Source organism: Anas acuta, chromosome 17 (assembly GCF_963932015.1).
Source record: "Anas acuta chromosome 17, bAnaAcu1.1, whole genome shotgun sequence".
Classification (NCBI taxonomy): Eukaryota; Metazoa; Chordata; class Aves; order Anseriformes; family Anatidae; genus Anas; species Anas acuta.
Window position 1 is genome coordinate 10,984,939 of NC_088995.1, and position 23,900 is coordinate 11,008,838.

The 23,900-nt window shown below is 37.3% G+C and overlaps 1 protein-coding gene across 1 annotated transcript; it reads left to right on the forward strand.

The window, feature by feature from the left end:
• Positions 1–1,500: 1,500 nt before the first annotated feature.
• On the forward strand, positions 1,501–22,931 carry DGCR8 (DGCR8 microprocessor complex subunit). Its single transcript, XM_068654255.1, has 14 exons — positions 1,501–1,653; positions 6,406–7,415; positions 7,856–8,018; positions 9,486–9,628; positions 10,345–10,627; positions 12,246–12,443; positions 13,653–13,754; positions 14,636–14,734; positions 15,939–16,021; positions 17,171–17,271; positions 17,725–17,831; positions 18,044–18,171; positions 18,595–18,708; positions 19,092–22,931. Exons 2-14 carry the CDS (start codon positions 6,693–6,695, stop codon positions 19,173–19,175), a joined length of 2,328 nt encoding a protein of 775 aa, XP_068510356.1. The 5' UTR covers positions 1,501–1,653; positions 6,406–6,692; the 3' UTR covers positions 19,176–22,931.
• Positions 22,932–23,900: the final 969 nt, after the last annotated feature.

Below are 23,900 nucleotides of genomic sequence, written 5' to 3' on the forward strand. Positions count from 1 at the left end.
CCTCTGCTCTCCGGTTAGGAGTTTCTGTCACCTGCTTAGGAAGCAGAAGCAGTAAAATGGGATTTAGAGGATCCAGCTGAAGCGTCAGTGCAAGTTAGAGGAAACCATCAATGTACGGGCTTTGAAGAGAGTTGGACCGGTTTTCCAAGAAGCATGTACTAGTGCTGCATATATATGTATATGAATATCTCTACACCTGGCTTGTATCAGAAATAGAGTGTCCGTCAGGACTAGGGAAGCGGTTGTCCCTCTGTGCTCGGCTCTGGTGAGGTCGCACCTCGAGCACTGTGTTCAGCGAAGACCTTGAGGTGCTGCAGCGTGTCCGGAGAAGGGCTCTGAAGCTTGTTAAGGGTTTAGAGAACAAGTCTTGTGAGGAGCGGCTGAGGGAGCTGGGCTTGTTCAGCCTGGAGAAAAGGAGGCTCGGGGGAGACCTTCCTGTGCTCTGCAGTAAGCTTCAAGGAGGCTCCAGAGAGGTGGGGATCGTTGTCTTCTCCCAAGCCCCAAGTGACAAGAACAAAAACCCTTAAGTTGTACCAGGGGAGGTTTTGGTTGGTTATTACGAAAAATTTCTTCACCGAAAGAGTTGCTCTGGTGGGTTTACGTGGCAAGGTTTTGGTAGCAGGGTGCCATAGGGGTGGCTTCCGTGAGAAGATGCTTTTCTTCGATCCAGGAAGAACGGGATATGTAAGGCCTGAAGACCGAGTTGCTTGACAACTTAGAGCGAGACATATTGTTCAAAAGGAACGGAAAATGGAGACTTGTTTGTAATCAAGAAGAGGAATGGAAAATGGAGACTGTTAAGTCATGGAACTTACAGGATTGTTTGTTACCTTTTCTGATTGTACATATGGATAGGCATACGTGGGTTTAGTATGTAAAAGCGATGTTCTGTATTTTTAGAATGCTTGATGTGTGTGTGTGTGTGTTGGTGGCGTGTAGACTCCCCCGCACACCCAGCGCTGTTTACGTGCCTTTTATACCTTTTATAAATATTTGTTTTATATATATTACAAAATTCAGATTGAGTTGAGACTTCGTTTATAACAGTATCCTACAGTGATATGCAGTATTTTGCCCATTATCTTAGTCTCAAGTAGGTGCATCACGCAGTTAGTGTAGCTCTGTATTTCTGGGCAGGGGGCTGTGGGAAGGGAGGGCAGTGTTCTCCCGTCAGGTTATGGCGGGCAGCAGCCGCCGGCAGCCCTGCACAAGGCTCTGCCCCCATTCAGGCCGCGGGCAGCGCGCAGGGGCCGGGCCAGGGCCGCGTGCGGCGCCCTCTCCCCGCTCGGGGCCGGCCCTTCCCGGGCCCGGACAAAGGAACCTGCCCTCCGCCTCGGGCCCGCCCCCTCCTCCCTGCCATTGGTCAGATACTGTGAGGGCGTATGCCCTCCGCCTCGCTATTGGCCGACCTACTTAACGTGCCCGGCGCTCCCCCAATGGCCGCTCCCATTTCAAACCCGTCACGCATGAGAGCGGCAACGCGATTGGCTTTCGGAGCGCCGAGTCCCGCCTGCGCGGAGCGGAGCCGCTGGGAGCAGGCGTTTAAAGATGGCGGCGGCGACGGCGCGGCGCGGGGGGCGGCTTCCGTGAGGCGGCCGCTGCTCGGCGCCCCCCCTCGGCCCCCTCCCCTCGGCCCGTCCCGGCATGGCCCAGGTGGGTGCGGGCGGGACCCCGTTGGTGCCCGCCGGGCCGCTCTCCGCGGGCGGGTGGCGCCCGAGGCGCTGCCTCGCTTCCTGCCCGCCTCCCCCCGGCCCGGCCGCTGCTCGGCCGCCTCCTGAGGCGCCGGGACCCTGAGGGCGGGCGGCGGCGGGGCCCCGCGGGGCGCTGCGCGGCCGGGGCCGTCCCTCAGCCACCTGGGGCGGCCTGTGCCGGGCTCCGGCCCCGCAAGTAACTTTGCTCCCTTTGCTCCCCGCTTCCTCTCCTGCTCGCTGCTGCCCTCGGAAGCCGGGCGCTTCCCGTGGCTCTCCGTGCCCTGCCGGGCCGAGGGGTGCGCCCTGCTGGATGGGGCGGGGGTGAGGGGGGCAGGGGCGGTGGGGGCAGGGGCGGTGGGGTGGGCCCGTGCTGCTGGGATCATTGGGGTGAGCCTGTGATAAATTCTGGGCGAGCAGAGAGCGCGCTGGTTCTTCTGGGCAGCTTCCTTGGGTTGCTACGTGGCTTTTTTAGAAGGCGCGAGGGGATTTTAGTTCCTAATTCTGTTGTTCTTTACAGCTAAAGCCATTCATAACACGAATATTTTTTCCCCTTCTTCCTAAGCCCTGAATTGCAGACTTTTATTAAAATTCCTTCCTCTTTCACACAGTTAATTGAAACCGTCTAAACTCTGCCAGAAAATGTGTTAAGCTATCAAAGCAGCATTTGCTCTGCTGTTTCTGACGGTGCCTTTCCCAGCCTGTGTACTCTGCTCGTTCTGGAATGGGTTAAACTGCAGAAGTTCTTTAGCCTTGGCTGTATGTGCCATCAATCGTTATGACTGGGCACTAGACTGACTTCTCTGAAACGACATTGATGACTTACGCAAAATGGTTGTTTTCTTCAGAATTTTTCTATGCTGAAGTTGATAATTAGGAAGAGAGGACTTCTTACATGTAGCAGTAGCTTACTGAATATTTTGATTTTCATACTTCTATGCTGGTTTGCTAGAAGTAAAGAGTTCAGTTTCCTGACTTTGTTTTTCTTTAACAGTTCCTAATTAATAAGATTAAACTTATTTTTGGCTGTATGCACAAAAAATAAATATTTAGAGATAATGTAAAAAAAGTGATTGTGAGTGAGGAATTGCTTTGAGAAGGGTTAAAGCTGAGCAGATCTTTAAGTGTGGTCATTGCCTTATAACTTGTGCTCAGCAGGCTTGCCATTTGGAGCCAGAGGATGAGGATGAAGCTTTTATGTTTGGGTGGCAAATCAGGAAGGTTTGTTCAGAGCCAGTCTTCTTTTTGGGGCCCATTAAATGTGAAGTGAGCAGTTTCTGACAATGAAAACAATTTCTTTAGAAAATTGCTTCTAAGACTGCCCAGAACAGCACAGCAGCAGGGAGTTCTTCCCGGTTTGGGCAGTGCTGGTTACAAATGTTAACGTTCTGTTTTTCTCTTTGAAAACAGAGATGCCCTTTTTCCTGTGCACCTTTTGTTATGATCTGTCTGTACTGATTGAGAGAATAGGCATCGTACTTATTAAACATAGAAGTTGGCTGGTTTTATTTTTTTCTTTCTGCTTTTGAAGAACAACTACAGCATAACCAAGCCACGACAAGTATTTGCAGCATACTGCTTTTGCTGGGACTTAAGCACCTTGCTTTGTAACATTTAAACATTGACCACGTATCTATTTCCTTGAGTTTGGTTTTGCTATAAAACCTTTTCAAATGATCTGGAAAAATAAAAAGGTAATCAAAAAATGTGACATGTCCATTTATTGGTGATCTGCAGAATATCAGCTGTACCTTCATGTTTCCTGCATTTCATCCAGAGCTGCTTCAGTGTGTTGTACCAACTGGTGTAGCTGGCCATAACATCCCGTGTCTTTTTAAGGATTTCTTATGGAAACAGTTGATGGCATGTGGTAGAGCCTTGGAGAATAAAATGTGTTTTTTCAGAGCAAGTTAATTAAGCATGGAAATAGGTGAGCTATTTTGTGGTGTTCTAGTACTAGGTAACCTAGTGTGCTCAGACTTGGTTGTTTGGTTGCCTTATCTGAGGTCCACTTGGCTGTTTCTGACCTTCAGGCTCATATAACTCATCCTTTTGTGGTTTACTCCCCTTTCACTTTCTTTTAAAATACCTGATATCTGAGGGAAAATCCTTACTGGTGTTGGCTTTTTTGGTTTGGTTTGTGTGTTTTTTTTTTTCAGTCTCTAACATAAAAGACATACTATAAGTTTGCAAGAAAGTAGATAGGAATTAGACCCGTCTAACTCTGCTTCTTCCTGTTTGCTTGTTTTATCTTTTTTTCTAGGTTAGAGGAAGGTATTGTAGCCTGTTGTAACCGTAGAGCTGCCAGACTCTGTTACCTTACCCTAGGGATGCAGCAGTTCTATGGCCAGGAATACAAACGCTAGTTGAAACCCATCTTGATCTAGTACTACTTCTGGCCACAGCGTGTGTGCTGACAGGTAGACAATCCCTGGCAGTGATTCGGTATGCTATTCATTGCTTCAAGGCCAACAAGAAGGGAAGGGCATTGTGAATAGTGCTTGAATATAATAACAAGACACCTTTTCTGCACAGAGCAGAGGTGCAGTGTGAGAGGACTGCCAAAGCAAGCTAGGTAGGTAAAGATAATTTTCTCATGTTTTGACATTGGTAGTGTCAAAACAGTCTTTAGAGTAGGAGTAGGATGTGTACCAGGGATGGGCAAACTGTATGTATGATCCTGTCTTACGACTGGTCACAGATAGTTTTTCTGGTTGGACAAGGTAGCTCATTGATCATGTGGGAAGTTAGCTCTGTCAGATTCTAGAACACCAGCTTTAAGATTATATTTGTATATATTATTTCAGCTTACTCTTTTCGAGAGTCTTCAAAAAATTAAGATTTCTTAGGTATTTAATTTCTAGGGTTTGCTGAACTTCTACTGTGATGTTTGACTCCTTATTCAGAGTTAACAATGAAGACACTAATGGATTATTATAGAGAAAACCTATGAATTTGTCCTTTGCCATGCTTCTTTTTTTTATTTAAGGATGAGGAAAGATATTAGAAAAGATAAATATATTTCCGGAGGTATTCTGTGCAACATGAGGTGTTTCAGAACCTTTTGAAAGAAAGAATTGGTCACTTCTGTGGTGATTGTATGATCATCTTTTAGGATGGAATGGTTCTAAATTCACAGAATGCCTGTCTTACTGGTGAGCGAGCTGTTTTCATTCTAGAAGGTAGTATCTTTATATTGGAGAAGTTGGGCTTATTTATAGCTTTTATCAAGAAGGAGCCTTCTTCCTTAGTAAGTCTACAATGCATGTCAAGCTCAATGTTGTAAATGTATCACAATTTTGAGTATATTATGCCCGCCCTGCCCTCCCCCCCCCCCATTCTGCTTCCTCAGCAAAACTCTTCTATTGCCAAATCAGTAAAATAAGAGTTTGAGCTCATGTATGCTTTGCTTTCTTCCAGCTTTCAGGTAGGTGGTTTCTGTATGCTGTTGAATTTGAATCAAACCTATCATAACCGTTGATACCTAGCTTCCTGCCTTGCCCTAGTTGGTGTTTGAACTTTGCTGTCGAAATTTGTTCTGTCTGGATTGGTGTAGAGATACACTGGAGAATTGTATTTGGCTTTTCAAAGTCCCTCATGACAACCCAGATGTTCTGCCTGGTTGTTTTCAAATGTTATATGATGACCCTAGAATGTTTGGGCAGAATGTCTCTGCTACCTGGAAATGCTTTGATCAGAGCAGTTTCAGACGGTTGTCTTAGGCAGAGCAACACTAGTTTATTTCTAGCTGGTAGGAAGATTTAAACTCAGTTTGGGGTAGCTCAGGGGGACTTGGAGAAACCAAAATATCAGGTAAGAAATGACAATGAAACGTCCACTTCCTTTTCTCATGTGCTTATAGTCCTGCACAGATGACTAAATTTTAACTGAAGAATCCATCATAACCATTTTAAAAGGAACCCATTTAATGGAGAGAGAAAAAATAAAATAAACCATGCAACTAACCTAAAACAATTGAATGTCTTTGCCAGGATGAGTTACAAAAAACATTAGCTGCTAGAATTAATTTGTATTTTAACACTGTATCTAGGCCTAAATTCCTCAGACATAACAAATATATGCTCCCATATATGTACTCCAGTATGGAGTAGAGGATGAAAAGCTTCATATCTCCCCATCTAGAGATTGTTTTTGCATGAACTTTTAGTAAATCAGGAGATACCTTGTTAAAACTTGAAGCAAGGTTTAAAAACACCCTAAAGTTTCAAAAAGCCATGTATCTTGCAAGACCATAGATGTTAAAAGCTTGTCAGTTTTTCGGATTGTCTTAAAGTATGTTAATTATCCTTTCTGCTGTGTGGGTAAGTATGGCTTGAATACCAGGTTATTTAGGGGAATTCTCCCGTTATTTAAAACGCGTGGTTTTTAGTCTGTCCCTTGCAAAAGCAATGTTTAATACCCCGCTTGTTAAACAAGCAGAGATGGTCAACAGTTTATACAGGCAACTCTGTGTTAGCACATTCTTGTGCTGGCGTACAGATCAAAAAGTTGAAAATTGTAAAAACAACCTCATTTCAGCCTCATTCAGAATAGTATCAAGATACCCCACTTTTTTTTTTTCCACTGGAAAATGTTACTTTTTTTCCTACTTGAAATTAATATGGGAAGGAGTTGCTTTTCTTTTTTTTTTTTTTTTGCCTAGGATAATGTTTCCATTTTGGTTTTGTAACAAATATCTTTTTTTTTCTTCTTGTAGGTTGAAAGAAGAAAGGGAGACCTGTTTGTCCAGTGAAGATGCAGTCTTAGTCTTCAGCTATTTAAGCTGAATGCATTGTGATTTCCAATAATTGAGACAGTGATTCTGAAAGCTGTCTACATTAATGAAAAGAACAATGTAGTCAGCTTAACTGAATCATCAGTGTTGCATATTGAATAGAACATGATAAACCAATCTTGATGGACTTATGCATGTTAGGAATATAGATATAAACATTTATTTAAAGCATTGTTTCTTTTTTAAACAGTAGTTTTGCAGTTTTAAAAATGGAGAAATATGAAAATGTACCACCCCTCCCTAAAGAACCTGCAAGAGAAATGAATGTGGAGAATCACACTTGTCCCCCACCTCTGCCGCCTAACGAACAGCCTCCACCACCTCCCCTGCAAACGTCCAGTGACGCAGAGGTAATGGACGTTGGCTCTGGTGGTGATGGACAGTCAGATACCCCTGCTGGGGACACGCACAGTATCTGCAGAACTCAGCTTCTCACAAAGGGATCTGCCTGCTACAAAAGTCGTCTTATAATAGACCCTAACAATAGTGACCAAAGCCCAAGAACTGCTCGTCATGCACCTTCAGTTCGAAAGTTCACCCCAGATCTTAAGTTGCTTAAAGATGTAAAGATTAGTGTTAGCTTTACAGAAAGCTGCAAAAGCAAAGATAGGAAAGTTCTTTACACTGGAATTGAGCAGGATTATAAGGCAGATGCAGATTTTGGTATTAATAATGTCAATGGGGATTTGCATGTTTGTCCTTTTGGTGGTAGTAATGGGAAAGCTGTAGGAATAGGGGGTGAAAATGACGACAAGAAGGATGATGAAAATGATGTTGATCAGGAAAAGAGAGTAGAATATGCAGTTCTGGATGAGCTAGAAGATTTTACGGACAACTTGATGGAAATAGATGAAGAAGGCGGAGGGTTCACATCTAAGGCAATCGTTCAAAGGGATAAAGTGGATGAAGAAACCTTGAATTACTCATATGAGGTAAGTAAATGCACATCTTTGATGGGCAAGAGGGTTCCAGGTAGCTAGAAAAATACATGCAAAGATACTCACTGGAGATAACCTCTTCTAAAAATATGCACTTCTTGAGTAGAAATGCGAAATTCTCAAAGAACAGAACTTTACCAAAACTTTTTAAATTATCTTGATAAAATATTTGAGTTGTTTGGTGTCTTCTATAATGTTTTAAAATAACATTAAAAAGGCTTCTTATGCAATTGCAGATCACTTTATTGTGAAAAATGCCAATGCTCACTTATGAAAACTTATTTTCTTGTTTTTCAGTCTTTACTGGGATCATTGGAAATGTCTAGTTTCTCTCTGTATGGAATAACGTAGAGATAACGTATATCTTTTCTTTTCAAGGGGAAAGGGAAGTTAGTAGGCCCCAGGAGGATAGTATCTGATGACATTTCTTTCAGGATGACTTTGATAATGATGTGGATGCTCTACTGGAAGAGGGTCTTCGTGCACCCAAAACAAGGAGACTAGAAAATGAGAAATATGGTGGTGAAAGCGATCACCAGTCTGATGGAGAAACAAGCGTGCAGCCAATGATGACCAAAATTAAAACTGTACTTAAAAGTAAGTTAATGTTCTTTAATTACCTGTAAATCTTTGTGTGGCTTATGTATGCAGAACAAAAATACACAAGCAAAGTTTAGGATAGCAATTCTGGTCAGATAGTGGATATGTTACACAGTTTTATTGTTCGAAGGCTTCTTACTGTAGGATGTAATTTTCATATTCCTATAGAGTAAAGCTGATGTTTCAGGGTGGTACTTATCTTCCTATGTTATATGTAACATGAATGTGTTTTGGTGCATGGATGGGTGGAAAACTAGGAAGAATGTTAGCTCAGCACTGAGGAGGTAAACAAGGATCTTTTTTTCTCTCTGAAATAAGTGAGAACTGATGTGGGATTCTTCCTACTTCAGTTAGGTAATTTCTGTTGCTGAAATTGTTGTATGTGAAGTCTTTGTGCATGCAGTACTGGTTAGAACTATTACAAAAGTCAGTGATTTAAGTTTTTCAAGGTTCATCATGTGTTACGAACTTAGTAATAGAAAAGAGCTGAGAATGCAAATCAATCCAGAACAATGTAACTGAAAATAGTTGGAATTAGAATTAAACTTTGAACCTGCTCCAGGAGGGAGTGTGTTACAGCTTCACTGTATTCTGAAACAAGAATCCGAATGGTTCTTCCCTCCAAAGCTTCGTATTAATACAGGATTGCCAGGAAGCTCTCTGCTAAGAGGAGTCTGTTCTCATGATTTCTGATGTAGAAAGGAGTGTGACCATTCTCTAATTTCTGGAGTAAAAATGAGTAAAACCATGTATTCCCTTGAATGTGAGCATAAGCATTTTATTGCAGAATTATTTTTTTTGCTGTGTGGGTCCTCATATTGGCTTATTGTACCCAAATTTCAGTCATGTTTTATGTAAAAAGTAATATTTTAGATGGCTAAGATATGTAAGGATATAGGCTTGAAGACTTCATTCTGTTTGGTATTGTACTTATGTTAAAAATATTTAAAAATATATATATGTTTCAAACTGATTCTTAAATAGCTCTCTGCAGCTATCAAAGAAGATGCATTGAAATAGAGTATTGAGATGCTGAAATAGGAGTTAACCACCTATCCCTTGAGTGTTTGAGAAAGGTAGAAGATTACACCGAAGATGTTTCAAAAGCAAGTGCAGCTTTTCCACTGCATGTATTGGTGCTTGTGTTGATATATTGACATAAAGAAGACTGAGGTGGAAGTTCACTGGTGAAATGAACAAATCAGTCTGTGTAAAAATCAGTGCTGCTACTGCTTTTCATTTGAAAATATAATGGAGTATGTAATTTGGCAGGATTTAACATGGGCTAGAAGCATGTACCTTCTTATTAAAGCAAAACAAAATCTTTCTACAAAACTTTTTTATTCTTGTTTCAGTGTCATTTTATGCTTTGAGATAGAGAAAGCAATAAAAAGGAAAACGTTGCTTATTTTTCTGTTCTTCTAAGCTGTCTATTCAAGTCTAAAATTATTCTTTGCTTTAAAGGTCGTGGCCGCCCTCCTACAGAACCTTTGCCAGATGGATGGATCATGACATTCCATAACTCAGGCATTCCTGTATATCTGCACAGAGAATCTAGAGTTGTCACCTGGTCTAGACCTTATTTCTTGGGAACAGGAAGCATAAGGGTAAGAACTGTCAATTACTTACGTACCAAGATTTTAAAAATGAGGCGTGTTCTTGTAAACAGTTGAATATTTTTCTGCTTTGGCAGGCTTGCTTCCAGTGTGAGAATTATGGTACTTCAAAAATAAACTGTTTCTAAAGTATGATCTTATGGTGGTTTGTTTTTCCATTTTTTGCAATGAGCTTGAGCAGTTAAAGTGAATGAGATGATCTTATTTTGTGCCATCTTTGTTCTGGAATATGGCTGCAAAATGTTGTTTTTATTCCACTACGAAATATGTTCAGTTTGTTTATTTGTAGCCAGAAAATAAGCCTGAGATGTGTTTCATGGTCTATCTGTACAGAAGCAGGCACGTGATTTTCATACACCAAACGAATCTGCAGAGAGTTGATTTAATATCATAGACTTAAACCCCAAGAAAGGTCAATGGATTTTATGAAAGCATGTAGTATTTGCTTGTAATTGAGCAGAACATAGTTTGGACTTAAAATGGGAAACACGCTTTGAAGGTTACTGTCAGTGTTTCGCAGTGCCAAGAAACCACTGTAACAGGCATGCTATGGTCTTGCCTAGGATAAAATTGCTAACTAAAGAGCAGCTTCAGCTTAGACTAACTAAAATTAGCTTCAATCTTGATTGCCTTTTTTTGGTGTTGAGTTTTGGTTTTGCTTTTGATTGTCCTGAGGTACTGAAACCTGTGTTATTTTACATTTGCAGAAACATGATCCTCCCCTTAGTAGCATTCCCTGCTTGCATTATAAAAAAATGAAGGAAAATGAGGAAAGGGAACAAAATAATGACATAACCCCAAATGGGGAAGTATCACCCATAAAGCACATAGATAAATCTTCAGAACTGGACTGCCAAACAGAAGAACCAGATTCCACTGCTGCTGATTCTGGGCCTTTAGATGACAAAGACCCCTCAGGGGGAGATGCAGCACAAGGAGCCTTGGGACAAGTTAAGGCCAAAGTTGAAGTGTGTAAAGATGAATCTGTAGGTATGTATGGGAAGTGGACTCTCTTCTGGGCTGGTGTTGGGGTAATGGCATTTGGGACACTTGTGCTTTATTCCTGACTTGACAACGGCATACTATGTTACCTGTGAGCAAGTGGTAAGTTGTCTTTCCATAGTTTTTTCTTATGCAGAGACTTAGAAAAGTAGATCCAGTCTTACAAATCAATTTTGATTGTAATAAGTGGAAACACATGCTAGGAATTTCAGCTGAAGACTTCTGAGAGTCTATATGCAAGTTTTATGCAATACTATGGAAAATTTGGGTGATGCAGACCTGTGAACTTGTATCTCAGTCTTAGAATCAGTTACATCAATCTGTACATATAAATTAGTGCTGTGAAGTATGTTTGTGTCTTTTTGCATGAAGTAGCTTTTCTATACAGTGTTTGCATTGGCTGAATTTTATCTTTTTTCAATATAGTCTCTTAAGATAAATGATACGTTTTGCTTGTTTGCACAGAATAAGTTACACAAAGTTGCATTCAGATAAGGGCTTTGATGCTTCAGTATGTTACTTATGCAAGTCTAATAGGTTTTATTCAAAAAACTGTCTAAAAAGAATTCATGCTACCTTTGCTGCCAGACTTAGAGAGGAACTTGGACAGAACGCTTGTGTGCCACTTACAATTATGTACCTGAAAATACCACCCACGTCAATTAGTGCTGCTTACAATACTGGTATGGAATATTTGTTGTATTCAGAAACACAAAACATGGCATTACATGTGTCCTGTTGATTCCAAAAACCATGTCAAAAGATTTTAAAAGTCTAATAAATCATCAATACCTAGTAGCAAAACTAAAACCAGTGAACACACACTCTCTCTTTAAATAGGATCTGTTCTATATTACTGAAAATGTGAGTGGTAAAATATAAACATAACTTGCATTTGTAATTCCTTGTGGAAGGAGACAATGTCATCAGCTTTTTTTTTTTGTTCATTAACATCTTGGAATGCTACTCCATCTTATTTTTGCAGATTAGATCTGCAGAAATGCCCTAGAAAGGAGTAGTTACACTCCAGTGGAGGATTGTCTTTTACTACTCTTTACATAAAAATGAATGTGTTAAATTTTACTTAGAAGCCAGCACAATACTCGTGGAGCTCACAGAGTATTGTTATATAGCATTCCATGATTCACAGTTGAATAAATAGGCAGCAATAGTCAGTATTGGCTTCAGGAAACTGAGGTTAGTAGCAAACTACTGTTACTTAGTGGATACCTTGCTTCGAGTAATGATAGTGGATACTCTGCATCAGGTAATGAGAAGGTGGATAAGTGATGATGTAGAACTACTAGCAGTACTTTGTTGGATAATATACTGGGTGTTACATGAGGAAAATCTTCTGGTGACAGAAAAAACACAGCTTTTTTTGTTTGCTTTCCAGTTTGCACAAACATTGTGCATTTGATATAGTAATGAGGGAACTTGTAGTTTACTTCGTTAGTGTAAAATAGTATCTTAACCTTGTGAACTAAAGCTACTATTTTTGCTCCTAGACTAAAACCAATAATTATGTGTTTAAAACAGTGGAAATAGTGAATTTATTCCTTGTTCAGTGGTCAAGTATTGAGAGTAACTCGCATGTGTTTCTTAGATCTGGAAGATTTTAGACATTATCTTGAGAAACGTTTTGACTTTGAACAAGTTACCGTAAAAAAATTCAGAACCTGGGCTGAGAGACGGCAATTCAATCGTGAAATGAAGCGGAAGCAGGCAGAATCTGAGCGGCCTATTCTGCCTGCCAATCAGAAACTCATTACCTTGTCTGTGCAAGATGCACCTACAAAGAAAGGTTAGTTAATCTACCTAGAGTTCAAATGTTTGATGTTAAAGGCAGTTCCAAGCTTGACTTAAGGGGAAAAAAAAATCTGTAATGAATCTATTTGTTTCTTGTTTCAGAATTTTGCATCCTTGGTTCCATCATATAAAAAAAATAAAGGAAAAATGCTATCAACATTTTTATTTAAGGCTTCAGTCCCAATAGCTGGTTACTAACTTCAGCTGTTTGTTAATATTGAGGGTTATTGAACACCATCCTACCCAATCTCTGGTTGCTGCTGTCTTTTCAGTTCTATACCAGTTCTAATCAATCCCAAATTAGGGACTGATTACAAGTGTCAGATTGCTCCAAATTAAAACCTATAAAATAAAAAGTAACCATTCCCTGTTACAGGGAGATGCAGTTAAAATTTAATCTATGATTATTCATTGAGAGTTGCTTGTTGTTTTTTTTAATTTATTTTGCTTTGTTAACTATTATTTTTTTTTAAAAAAAAAGCTTCTACATCTCAATATCTATTTATACTATTTATATTATGTTTTCCCATGGTGGGAAAAAATATACAGTATAAAAGTAGTGCTTAAAGGATGATCTGGTGTATTTATTTTTTCTAAACTGTTGAGTAAAGAAACATTTGTAAAACTCAAGTGTTTTAGCTCAAGCTTAGTTTTTGTTGACAAAAGGTGAGAACTCTTCTTTATGTTTTTAAACATGGTCCATAATGCATACTATTTATTACAGGTTTTATTAAAACTCATTTTAATTCTATGATGGCTGCAAAAGAGAATTCTAAGAATTTGTCTAACTTCCATTGTACATATTAATTGTCAGCATTTACTTACATGTTCTGAAGTCCGTGATTTTTCCTTCACAAGATTTAAGTTACCAGCGGTTGTTAAAGTACTATAAAATATTGCTATACAGACTAGTTAAAAAACAAACAAAACAACGACAAAAAAAACATATTGCTGACCATGTAATGCTAGTGTTGCATGCGGTACATTAAAATATAGATGAGCTCATTTAAAATACCACCTTAAAAATTAGTTTGCCAAATACTTGTCATTTCCAGTGTACATACTTTAAGGTGATACGTGTATGTAGGGAAATGAGCAGGCACTTCTCCCTTGCAGTTTGCAATTTATTTATTAGTTTGTAGTAGTAATTTTCTTTTTAAAGACTGAAACTAATTGTTGTTTTCCTCTCCCCTCTTTTTTGTAGAATTTGTCATTAATCCCAATGGGAAGTCTGAAGTTTGCATACTGCATGAATATATGCAACGAGTCCTAAAGGTTCGCCCTGTTTACAATTTCTTTGAATGTGGTAAGTCTTAAGTTTTTATTGACCACGATGCTGTTTTGAAAAGCTTCTCTCGTGCTTGAATATCTTCATAGTAAAATAAATTCAATCAATGGATAGTTTTCCTTGGGAGTGTATTGAAACTCTACAGTGAGCCAAATTCTAGCTAGGAAATGCTTTCTGTATATCTCAGACACGGATATGGGCCTTTTATGTTTTAAAATGTGTATGGGTTTTTGCTTAGAAAAATATGACTAAGTGATTCTGGATTGGAGTAACTTACTTGCATCAAAACTTTATTTTAGATATATAGAGTTAACATACAATAACCTGTACTTTTTTTTATGATTATTGTTATGCCATGGAGGTTCATAATAAATCCAGTCATCCTAAGAAACTTGTATATGTATGAATTGATGTTAAATATATAAGAGGAATTATGTATTTGTATCCAAGAAATAAAGTCAGATGCCTTAGTTTAGAGTGGAAGCTATAATTTTTCAGTTACATTTTTCTTATAAGTGTGTTCATAATGTAATTGAGTTTTTAATACCATAATGTGTAGCTCTTGCATTTACACTGTGCTAGTGGTGGGGGAAAAAAAAGAAGAAAAAACAAACAAACGAAAACTTTGAAATTAACATTTGAATTCTGGCAGATTTTAAATGATATTTTAAAACATAGGATTTTCTCACTTGGAAGAATGATGTACATGGTGGTAGGTCTCTGTTACTGGGAAACTCATAAGTTTTCATATGCTTCAGTTGTTCTGAAGAGTAAACAATATTCCTCCCTATTGAAATGAAAGAAAACAAATCTTGACAATGGCGATATTTCATGTTCACGACTGTCTTTGCATTGGGAGTCCTGAAAAGCTTTCATTTTTGCTCATCCTTCATTTTCAGAGAACCCAAGTGAGCCTTTTGGAGCCTCAGTGATTATTGATGGAGTAACTTATGGGGCAGGAACTGCCAGCAGCAAAAAACTTGCCAAGAATAAAGCTGGTAATATACTTTTCTTTCTTAATACCAACTGGTGAATTGTTTATCTGTTCTCATTTCTGCTTTGAAGATGACGTATTTGCAATAGTAAGTAGGAGTAATTTTGTTAACAGCTACATGTCCATTCATGTCATCTTATTAAAAGAAATACTGTTGTAGAGACTTTTGCCATTCCAAGGTTCAACAGTTCACTGGGAGAGAAAACCATGGAGAATCTTCAGAAGCTAATTTATGTATAAACTACTGATTTATACTGATTAGCTGTAATCACATCTGTTTCTAATTATCAGACCAATGAGTATGTGTTTTCTTTATACTGTTGTCTGCTATACAAACACCTGACTCATGGATTTTTAGCAAATTTTAAGTGTTTGCCCTCTTTTAAGAACAAAAACAAATAGAAAACCTTCAAGTGGTTGGTTGGTTTGGATCTCTTTCTGATAATAAAACAATTGCACTGAAATATGTTATTTATACTGATTTGCAAGTAATTCTCACCATTAATGGTTTAAATCTAATTAGTCACAGTTCTAACCATTTAACTCTGTAATTAATGTGTATATAATGAATACCTAGATGAGCATGTGTCTTGCACATTAGAACTTCTTCCTGATCTCCAGATTGGAATGTGTTTAGCACAGAGGTCAAGAAAAAATAACTTTCTAAAATTTAGAGATCTATAATATATGTGTGGTACTTGGAGCTTTTGTGAAATTTGTCAGCGTAGCTAAAACATCAAAATACAGCACACAACTTTTTGTGTGTGAAAAAAGAAATTTCATTGTGATAATTCAGGCAAACTCTGACTGCTCTAGTGGTGCAATTGTAGGATTCTGCTGTAACAACTATGGGGTGATAACATGCCTTTAATTTTTCTTTCCAAGGACACATTACTTGATGTGAGACTCCCCCCCCCCCTTGTTAATGCATTTGCAAAATCAGGTTTTTCTTAGGTACAGTTTAATAGTTGTAAGTTTTTCATTATATCAATTTACACTTCTTTAAGAAAAAACAATATAGTTGTTCAAGTGAATATACTTGTTGTGGTAAGAAGTTGCTCATTTTACCTGTTAAGTTTCTTTCTAAGATAGGTGGTGATTTCTAGGAGAGATGTGAGGCTTGCCTAAAGAGTGTTTCATTCTGCTGCTGTTGTTTATAATCATTGTTTAAAATAAAGGTAATTGAGACATTAAATCATTTTCTGCAGCTCGAGCTACACTGGAAATCCTTATTCCTGACTTTGTTAAACAGACCTCTGAGGAGAAGCCCAAAGACAGTGAAGAACTTGAGGTACTGACCTCTTCTTGCCTGATGGATGTGGTTATTGGAGTCTCTGTGTTTAAAAACATTATACCTTCAGTGTGAGAAACTTTGAAAATCCATAACTTTGCTTGCTCAGTCAGTTAGAAATGTGAAATTCTTTATTTATAACAAGACCTATGACAATGAAAATACATTTTTACTATGGGAGGCGACCAGAGAATTTGTTTTGATGAAGAGAGTTAGCCCCTTATTGAAATATGAGATCCCTTGGTGAAGACCTGAAATGTTCTAGCACACTAGATGGCCTGTACTATCCTGGCTTCCTGAATTATGGCTTTGAAAATTTCAGAGCTACATGCTCTCTGATTTTGTGTGATCATCTTAGAAGACCAAGTAAGAACTAAATGTGCCATGGCTTCTGAAACTTCTTCATTTAGTTTCATTTAGCTGTGAAAGCTCTTACTGCTAGATCAGACAGCTCGTGTTTCTGACTTTGAGCAGTGACATTTGAGAAAATTCAAAGGAATAGTTTCTTGAAGTGGACAGTGTGTGCTGTGTTTTCAGGTATTGGATGTATTAAATAGCTAGTTCATCTGTGATATGTTAACCTTCAATTCAGTGTACTGTAGACCAACAGGAAAGGAAAAAGCAGTGATAAGCCTGAAAGGAATGTTCTTTTAAAAAGCAGGCTATACAGAAAATAAGTTGGTTTTATGCTTGCTTTAAATTAAAACTGTAGCGCGTGCCTCGTAATATTGAAACGGTCATGAAGACAACAGATTTTTTTTCATTTTTTTTTAATGGAAAACAAAACCTTCCAATAGCTGTTATGTTTTCTTCTATTAAAACACATCATTTTGGTAGGTAGAATTTCAAAATGAGATAAATATGATAACTTCTTCCTGAGGGAAGAAGGATGATTTAAAAACATATATTAAATAAAGACTGATTTTCTAATGTAAAATTGGAGTTGATTTAGAAAAAAAAAAGTCTGCAAACATGATTAGGAATGGCAATCTTAATGACATGGGTAAAGATCCACTATGCATTTAAAAATAGTTATTAAACAGATTCTGTTACTCTGCTGAAAGCTATATGGGAAAGATAAGGATTTAGAACAGTATTAAAATTTTGTGCATGTAAAAATTCAATAACCCTTTTTTAACTCCTTTGTAGTATTTTAACCATATCAGTATTGAGGACTCACGGGTATATGAACTGACCAGCAAAGCTGGACTTTTGTCTCCATATCAGATTCTCCATGAGTGCCTTAAAAGGTAAGGCTGCAGCATGAGGAACAAATTCTGTTGTGTTCAAGTGCTTTGGGTCAGGGCACATTGTTTGCTTGGATGCTGGTACCCACAATTTTCCTTAGTGAATTAAGGACACTTGTGGGCTGGCACAACAAGCATACTTCACTCACTTAATAAGATAGCTAATATGGACTGAACTGGTTAATATTGTATCTTCCTTGAATTTATATTTACTGGTTTTGCTTCTGAGACTAGGATTTAATTGTGGAAGATGTGAATGTATTTGTTATTCCTTTATACATGGTTGCCTCTTCATTCAAGTTACTGATCTAAGAAATAACTACCGATTCATTGATATCTTAAAAATTTATTACTGTATCTAATGCCACAGCAATTATTGACAAAGATAACTGTAACTAGTTCAGTTATTTGTAATTGTACTTAGTGTATGATATTGACTTTTTGTTTGTGCTTAAGAAACCATGGAATGGGTGACACATCCATAAAATTTGAAGTGATTCCTGGTAAAAATCAGAAGAGTGAATACGTCATGACTTGTGGCAAGCACACGGTGCGAGGCTGGTGTAAGTACAGTATTTAGTATGGCCTCCAGTATCTTCCTTTTCTCCTGTTCTCTTTTATCCATTTTGCAGGTATTTGTTCAGTTACCTAGCATGTTATATGCTTTTTCTACTCTTTTTCTGGTATCTCAGTTTTGAGTGACACAAGTAAACATCGGTGTTTATCTAAGTCTTTGAAGTGCTGATGTGACACATTTTCATGATTACATTTACAGGCAAAAATAAAAGAGTGGGGAAACAACTAGCTTCACAGAAAATCCTTCAACTGCTGCATCCACATGTGAAAAATTGGGGCTCTCTTTTGCGTATGTATGGTAGAGAGAGTAGCAAGATGGTTAAACAGGTGAAGATTATTTTCTTTGATTGTAACCTACCTTGTGATTGTATTGTTGATTTTGTATATTTGTGGATTGTTTTTAATTACAGCAAAGCTTCAATGGTATCTTATTTCAACATAATCCTGTTGTTCCCTGCCATGGTAAAGGCAGCATGCATTTGATGAGCAATTCTCAATTCTTCTGAATTGATTCTCATATCTTGCTATTGCTAAAACATAAAATTAGTGCTTTCATTGATAATTCTGTTAATGCTGTATTTTCTAGACTGAAAATATAAAACCTATTTAATGTGTAAGTAATTCATGTAAATCTATGTTATTGCTTAAAGAAATATAAATATCAGAGATAAAACTTCTTTTACATAAAACTTTTTATATGTTTATATATTTAAAAGCTCATCTGTTGTTGCTTATGGTTCTGTTGAATAGGAGACATCCGATAAAAGTGTGATAGAGCTTCAGCAGTATGCCAAAAAGAACAAGCCAAATCTGCACATCCTAAACAAGTTACAGGAAGAAATGAAAAAATTGGCACAAGAAAGAGTGAGTATAAGCTCTTATTTTACTCTTTTTTAAAACTTATGTACAAACGAGATGAATGCCACAGGTAAGACTTACCACTTGTTTGTAGAATTTTTGCTTGTTTTCTACAATATCTCAGATAAGAAAAGTTGCTCAAAACTCGATTTTTTTAGTGTTTTTATTATTTTTGGAGGAATGCTTTTAGAGAGACTTTCATCCTCTATTTGAGGTGGGCTTACGACCTAATTTTACTTCAATAAAATGGTTTTTAACATTAGAACAAGTTAGCTATTCACAGAGACTAATGCAAATTTGGCTAAAGTTGTGCAACATTTTAGAAGTGCTTTTTGTTACTATATTGTTGATGTGACTCTATGGTGGGCTTTGTTTTATATCTTTTTTAGGAGGAAACACGAAAGAAACCCAAGATGACAATAGTAGAATCGGCTCAGCCTGGTAGTGAACCTCTGTGTACTGTTGATGTATAATGAAAAAATTCACGAGTGGGGAGCAATAACACAAATGGAGGAACTAGATTTTCAACAACTATTTAAAAATCTGTTTGCTGCAGAATGCAAGATAACTTTTAAAATCCAAGCTGCTTCAGTTATGCATTGTTCTTTTTGCATCATCAGGGCAATATTCCTTTTTCCTTTTTTCTTTTTTTTATACCTCTGAGATATGTACGTTTAAAGGATTGATCACAAAGATCTCTACTTGGGCAAATGCACAGAGGACAGGCATGTTCACACAGGATAAATTCAAGCAAGCACTTTTTCCTTGAAAACCATCCATGTTTGAAATGGATGTGTTTTAAGGATGAAATTCAGAATTTCTATGTACAGGTTAAAGCTGATACTATATATATATACACACACACATACATATATATGTATATATAAAAGAAATATATGTACATCTTCTTGTATGAACATGCCTAAAACTATTTTTGTGAAAAGTTTTGTTGCATTTCAGCACATAATAATATGCACTGATAAGACACTTTGGTGACAAATACATGAAAATGATGAGCAATGTTCCTAATGCCATAGGATTAGGCCAGTAATGCTGTTTATTTTGTTTTGTTCTGTTATTTCGTCTCCTGCCAGGCTTAGTTATTCAAGATCACAGTATGCAGATATTTTTTACTACTTGAAAAGAACAAGTATACCTGGTAGTGTTAAGAGCAACAGGCTGGATATTCAAAATCATTGGGATTTATGTTAACTGAAAAGAGCCTATGTTAGTTTACAGATCAGTTGAAAGGGGAAAAATAAGGCTCTACTTATTAGATTTAAATGAAAACTGCAATTTGAAAGACTGTTTTCAAAGCTTGGAGCCAAAATGTAATCGAACATGGTTGGCAGTCTGAAAATATTTTGCCAGTATGGTGTTTAAACATGTTCCACTCCCTTCTCCCAGCAATAAAAAGTTTCTCATTTCATTGGAGTCAGAATACACCTGACTTAAGTCTTAATTTGCACCATAAAATTAAAAAAAAAAAAAAGAAAAAATTAGGAGTAATAACAGCAACTACAAGAAATATGAAATAACTGCAGCAATTTAGTTTTTTTAAAAAGCTTTGTTTTTACATTTTTAATTACATTTTTAGTTTTTGAAGAAAATGTAACTTCTACAATGAAAATTAGAATGTAGATTTGGAATATGACATAGAGTAATGAGTAGAATGAGACCATAACAAGTTTTACTGATAAATAGGAAAATCACAAATATGCAACTACTATAAAATACAATCTTAGAAAACAGGCAGTACTCACTATGTCATCTGAGGCTTTATTACATTAAGCACAGAAGAAACAGTTTTGGCTGTAGTGAAAGCACTGCTTTATGAGTTTTTTTTTTTCTTCATTTGGTGTTGTTTACTGGGTGATTGCAGTAAGTCTTCTCTTAGAACCATTTTTGTGGGTTCTTTGGTCTCTTATAAAAGAAGAGAATAAAAACCAAGCTGGTGGTAGGGCTTCAATGATTTACCCAAGAGTTGTACTGGTATATTTTACACTCCTGTAGGAGTGAAAGAGGTCAGTTTTTAATTGCTGCAGCTCCTGGTACTTACCTGGACAGTGGTCTGGGGGCTTGGGATAGGGAGGGGAGAAAGGGAATGTTCTTAGTTTGTTGTTTGTGTTTTTTTTATTATTATTACTATTTTATTTTATTGTTTAATACCATGTTACATATAGAGTGCTGCAGTATAATGAATTTTGTGCCTACTGGATTTTAACAATATTGGCATCAGTATTGTCTACACCTCCTTTAAGATCATACCTGTTATTTTGGAAATACATGGGTTTTGATTTTTATCTCAAGCTTATGTTGCATATAATGCTTGAGATTAAATGGGAGTCCTGGAGTCTTACCCATTTCTATTTGAATGATATGCTCAGAGGTCTCTGCAAATATGAATTCTCCCACTGTTCCTTATTATATTTAGCTTTTCAGTTCTGCAAATTGTAATCCTGTTATAGCAGGATACGGGTAGTTGGAAGACTTGGAAGACTATACATAAAATATTATTTAAAGAAGTGGCCTATCTACAAAAAAAAATGCCTCTGCTTTTTTTTTTTTTTTAATTTAGTATAGCTTTAATAAATTTCCATCTTTTAAGAAAGGTGTATAATATTGGTGCAGTACTGACAAGCAGTAATTACTGTTTGTCTCTGTTTTTTTATTTTTTTCATAAAGACAGGGCTTATCTTCTATGCCTAAATGTATTACTGCATTAGATAGGGTTTACTTCAGCTTATGTTTTCAGCAGAAAAAAACTTTACTTGGACAGCACTGTAAAAGACAAATCACCCTTGTAAATCCTTTATTTTTCTGAAATCAGAATGTCAATGTTTTTTGCAGATTACCTGCAGAATATACATAGATGCCTCACTTAAAAATTTGATTTCATTATTTTTAAGAGGATTGCTGTATTACCTCAGTCTGCCACTATCAGAATCACAATGTGACCATTGCCCTTAATAAAAACATCCAGAGATTTCATTGTGAACCAAAGCCTAGAAGATATATTATGCATTCTAAACAAAAACAAACAAAAAAAGATGGTATTAGACCTTGCTGCAGCCTTTAACTGGAGAGATGTCCAGAAAATAGCGCAATAACTGCTGGAACAAACAACTTAACTGCTGTTTATTGTCATTGTGAAGTATTCTTGTGTTTTAATGTTTACTATTGTTTGGAGTGTAACAGTCTTGCATTTGCACATAAGCACGAGCTGCTGTGATAGAGGATAGATCATTGCATTAACTTCAGCTTCTGCATGAACACTTACAGTGTGATTCAAGATGTATCCTAAATTTGTCTTGTAACTCTTGTGTGTTTTCTAGGTAATCGGCTGTAAGGGTTTAGATCTTGATTATATGAATGCATAAAAACAGCTGCTGCTTTTGTCACTGACATTTGTTCTTTATCCCTTCTATATACAGAGGATGGGTATTTTTATAGGGATGGAGTGTATTTTTAAGAACTGTTCCATCCTTTGGGAGTTACAGTTGTGCTTTGCATATTATGTGCTTTTTGACAAAAGTGTGGTATATTGACTTCAAGGGTTAAATTAGTGTGCATTCAAATCTTTATGGTACTGATGGAAAACTTACTGTGACTTCCAGTGAATAGTCAGATGCTACCTATTTAAACACCAGTAATTCAGCTTTTTCTTACATATTTATTAAACAAAACTGACAAAGTAGTTGGGTACTCAGATAATTTGGGAAGACTGTTATGCATAAAATTAATTGTTGTATGTAAACTTCCACTTCCCTGTGATGCTGTTAGGCTTTATACAAATACATTTGTAACATCCAGGTATTTAAAAGCATGATTATATCTTATTAATTCTCTAGACTGTACTTTAGTTCTAGAGCAAAATTCAGGAAGTGATAGCTGCCTAACTTTCCGCAGGAAGAAACGTGAAGTGCAAGAAGCCATGCTGTTCTTAACCAAATAAAACGTTCAGTTACAGTATTCTGATGTGTATCTGAGATGGGAAAGTGGGAAAAAAATCAATCTTATTGCCCAAGTAGGTAACAATGGTTGCTGTATGAATTGTATTGGGTGCAGTTGCTTGATGCCAGTGCTAAATTGGTACAACTATAAAGCCTCATTTTCACTGAGCCTCTGCTTGCTTTTTTTTCTGCACAATCATATAAGCCTATGTGTTTGGTCTTTGAGTACTACATGTGTATTTTTCAGACAATTAGTTTTGAGCAATAAAGTTTGATATTATAAAATGCTGCAGTGTGATCAGTATTTTGATAACTTAAGCACATTTAGAAAAAGGAACTTTGATCCTTTGCTTCCTGTAGATATATTGAAATACAAATTAGATCAGTATGGGCTTACTGGTTATGGAAGTAGTCGTTGACTTTTTTGGAAAGGAACTGAATGCATACAAGGTTAAACAGCATTGGAGGGGAAGTTGTGTTTAATTTTTTTCAGAAATTGGAATTTGTATTTTTTACTTAAGTTATGTCAGTTTGGAACAACACAATCTAATGCTGCAATTTTTGGTACCTGCTGTCATGTGCCTAACTGGACAGAAAGGAGTATTAGCAAGTCTGTGCGTGCTGTAACAAAAGTTTTTTTTTCAGTCCATACTAAATGTACATTAAAAGTACTTTCAATAACTTTGATTTTAAAATGGTTTTTCCTTCTAACAGTCAGTCTATCCTATGATGTGGATCAGGCTCCCTTCAATTAATACTAGGCTCTGAGCACCTGTCAAGATGTATGAATCTTGACTGGACAGCAAACTCATGCAAGGGTAGGAATCTCAAACAGGTTTATCCTCACAACCAATACATACATGCGAAGTGTGATTTAAGATGCTAAGCTTTGTAGTTCCTAGGGTTCACTAACACCACTCTCGCTCATCACCAGGTGCCTGCAATCTATGTTTATTGTGTTAAGGTTCTGCAGTAAATGCAACTGCATTTTTCTTTTATTGCACAGGGCTCTGAGTAAAACAGTTGGGAAGATAGCTGAGATAAGATCTTTGAATCTAGTGCAGAGATGGTGTTGAAAACATTTTGTTCAAAAGTACTTCAGTTATAACCTCAAAAACTGAGTAAGTTGAGTTCAAGCTACCTTCTCCTTCAGTAATACAGCTGTGGGATAACATTTAAGGCTGTATCACAACTGTATAAAGAGTGAGGCCACTATATATTAATTCACTCACCTTGGTTTCCCTC

Bases quoted from the DNA above. Each gene is read 5' to 3' on its own strand.
- DGCR8 (XM_068654255.1), top strand. From the start codon at position 6,693: ATGGAGAAATATGAAAATGTACCACCCCTCCCTAAAGAACCTGCAAGA. The intron at 13,755-14,635 runs GTAAGTCTTAAG...CTTCATTTTCAG, and splicing joins TTACAATTTCTTTGAATGTG to AGAACCCAAGTGAGCCTTTT. The intron at 18,172-18,594 runs GTGAAGATTATT...TCTGTTGAATAG, and splicing joins GTAGCAAGATGGTTAAACAG to GAGACATCCGATAAAAGTGT.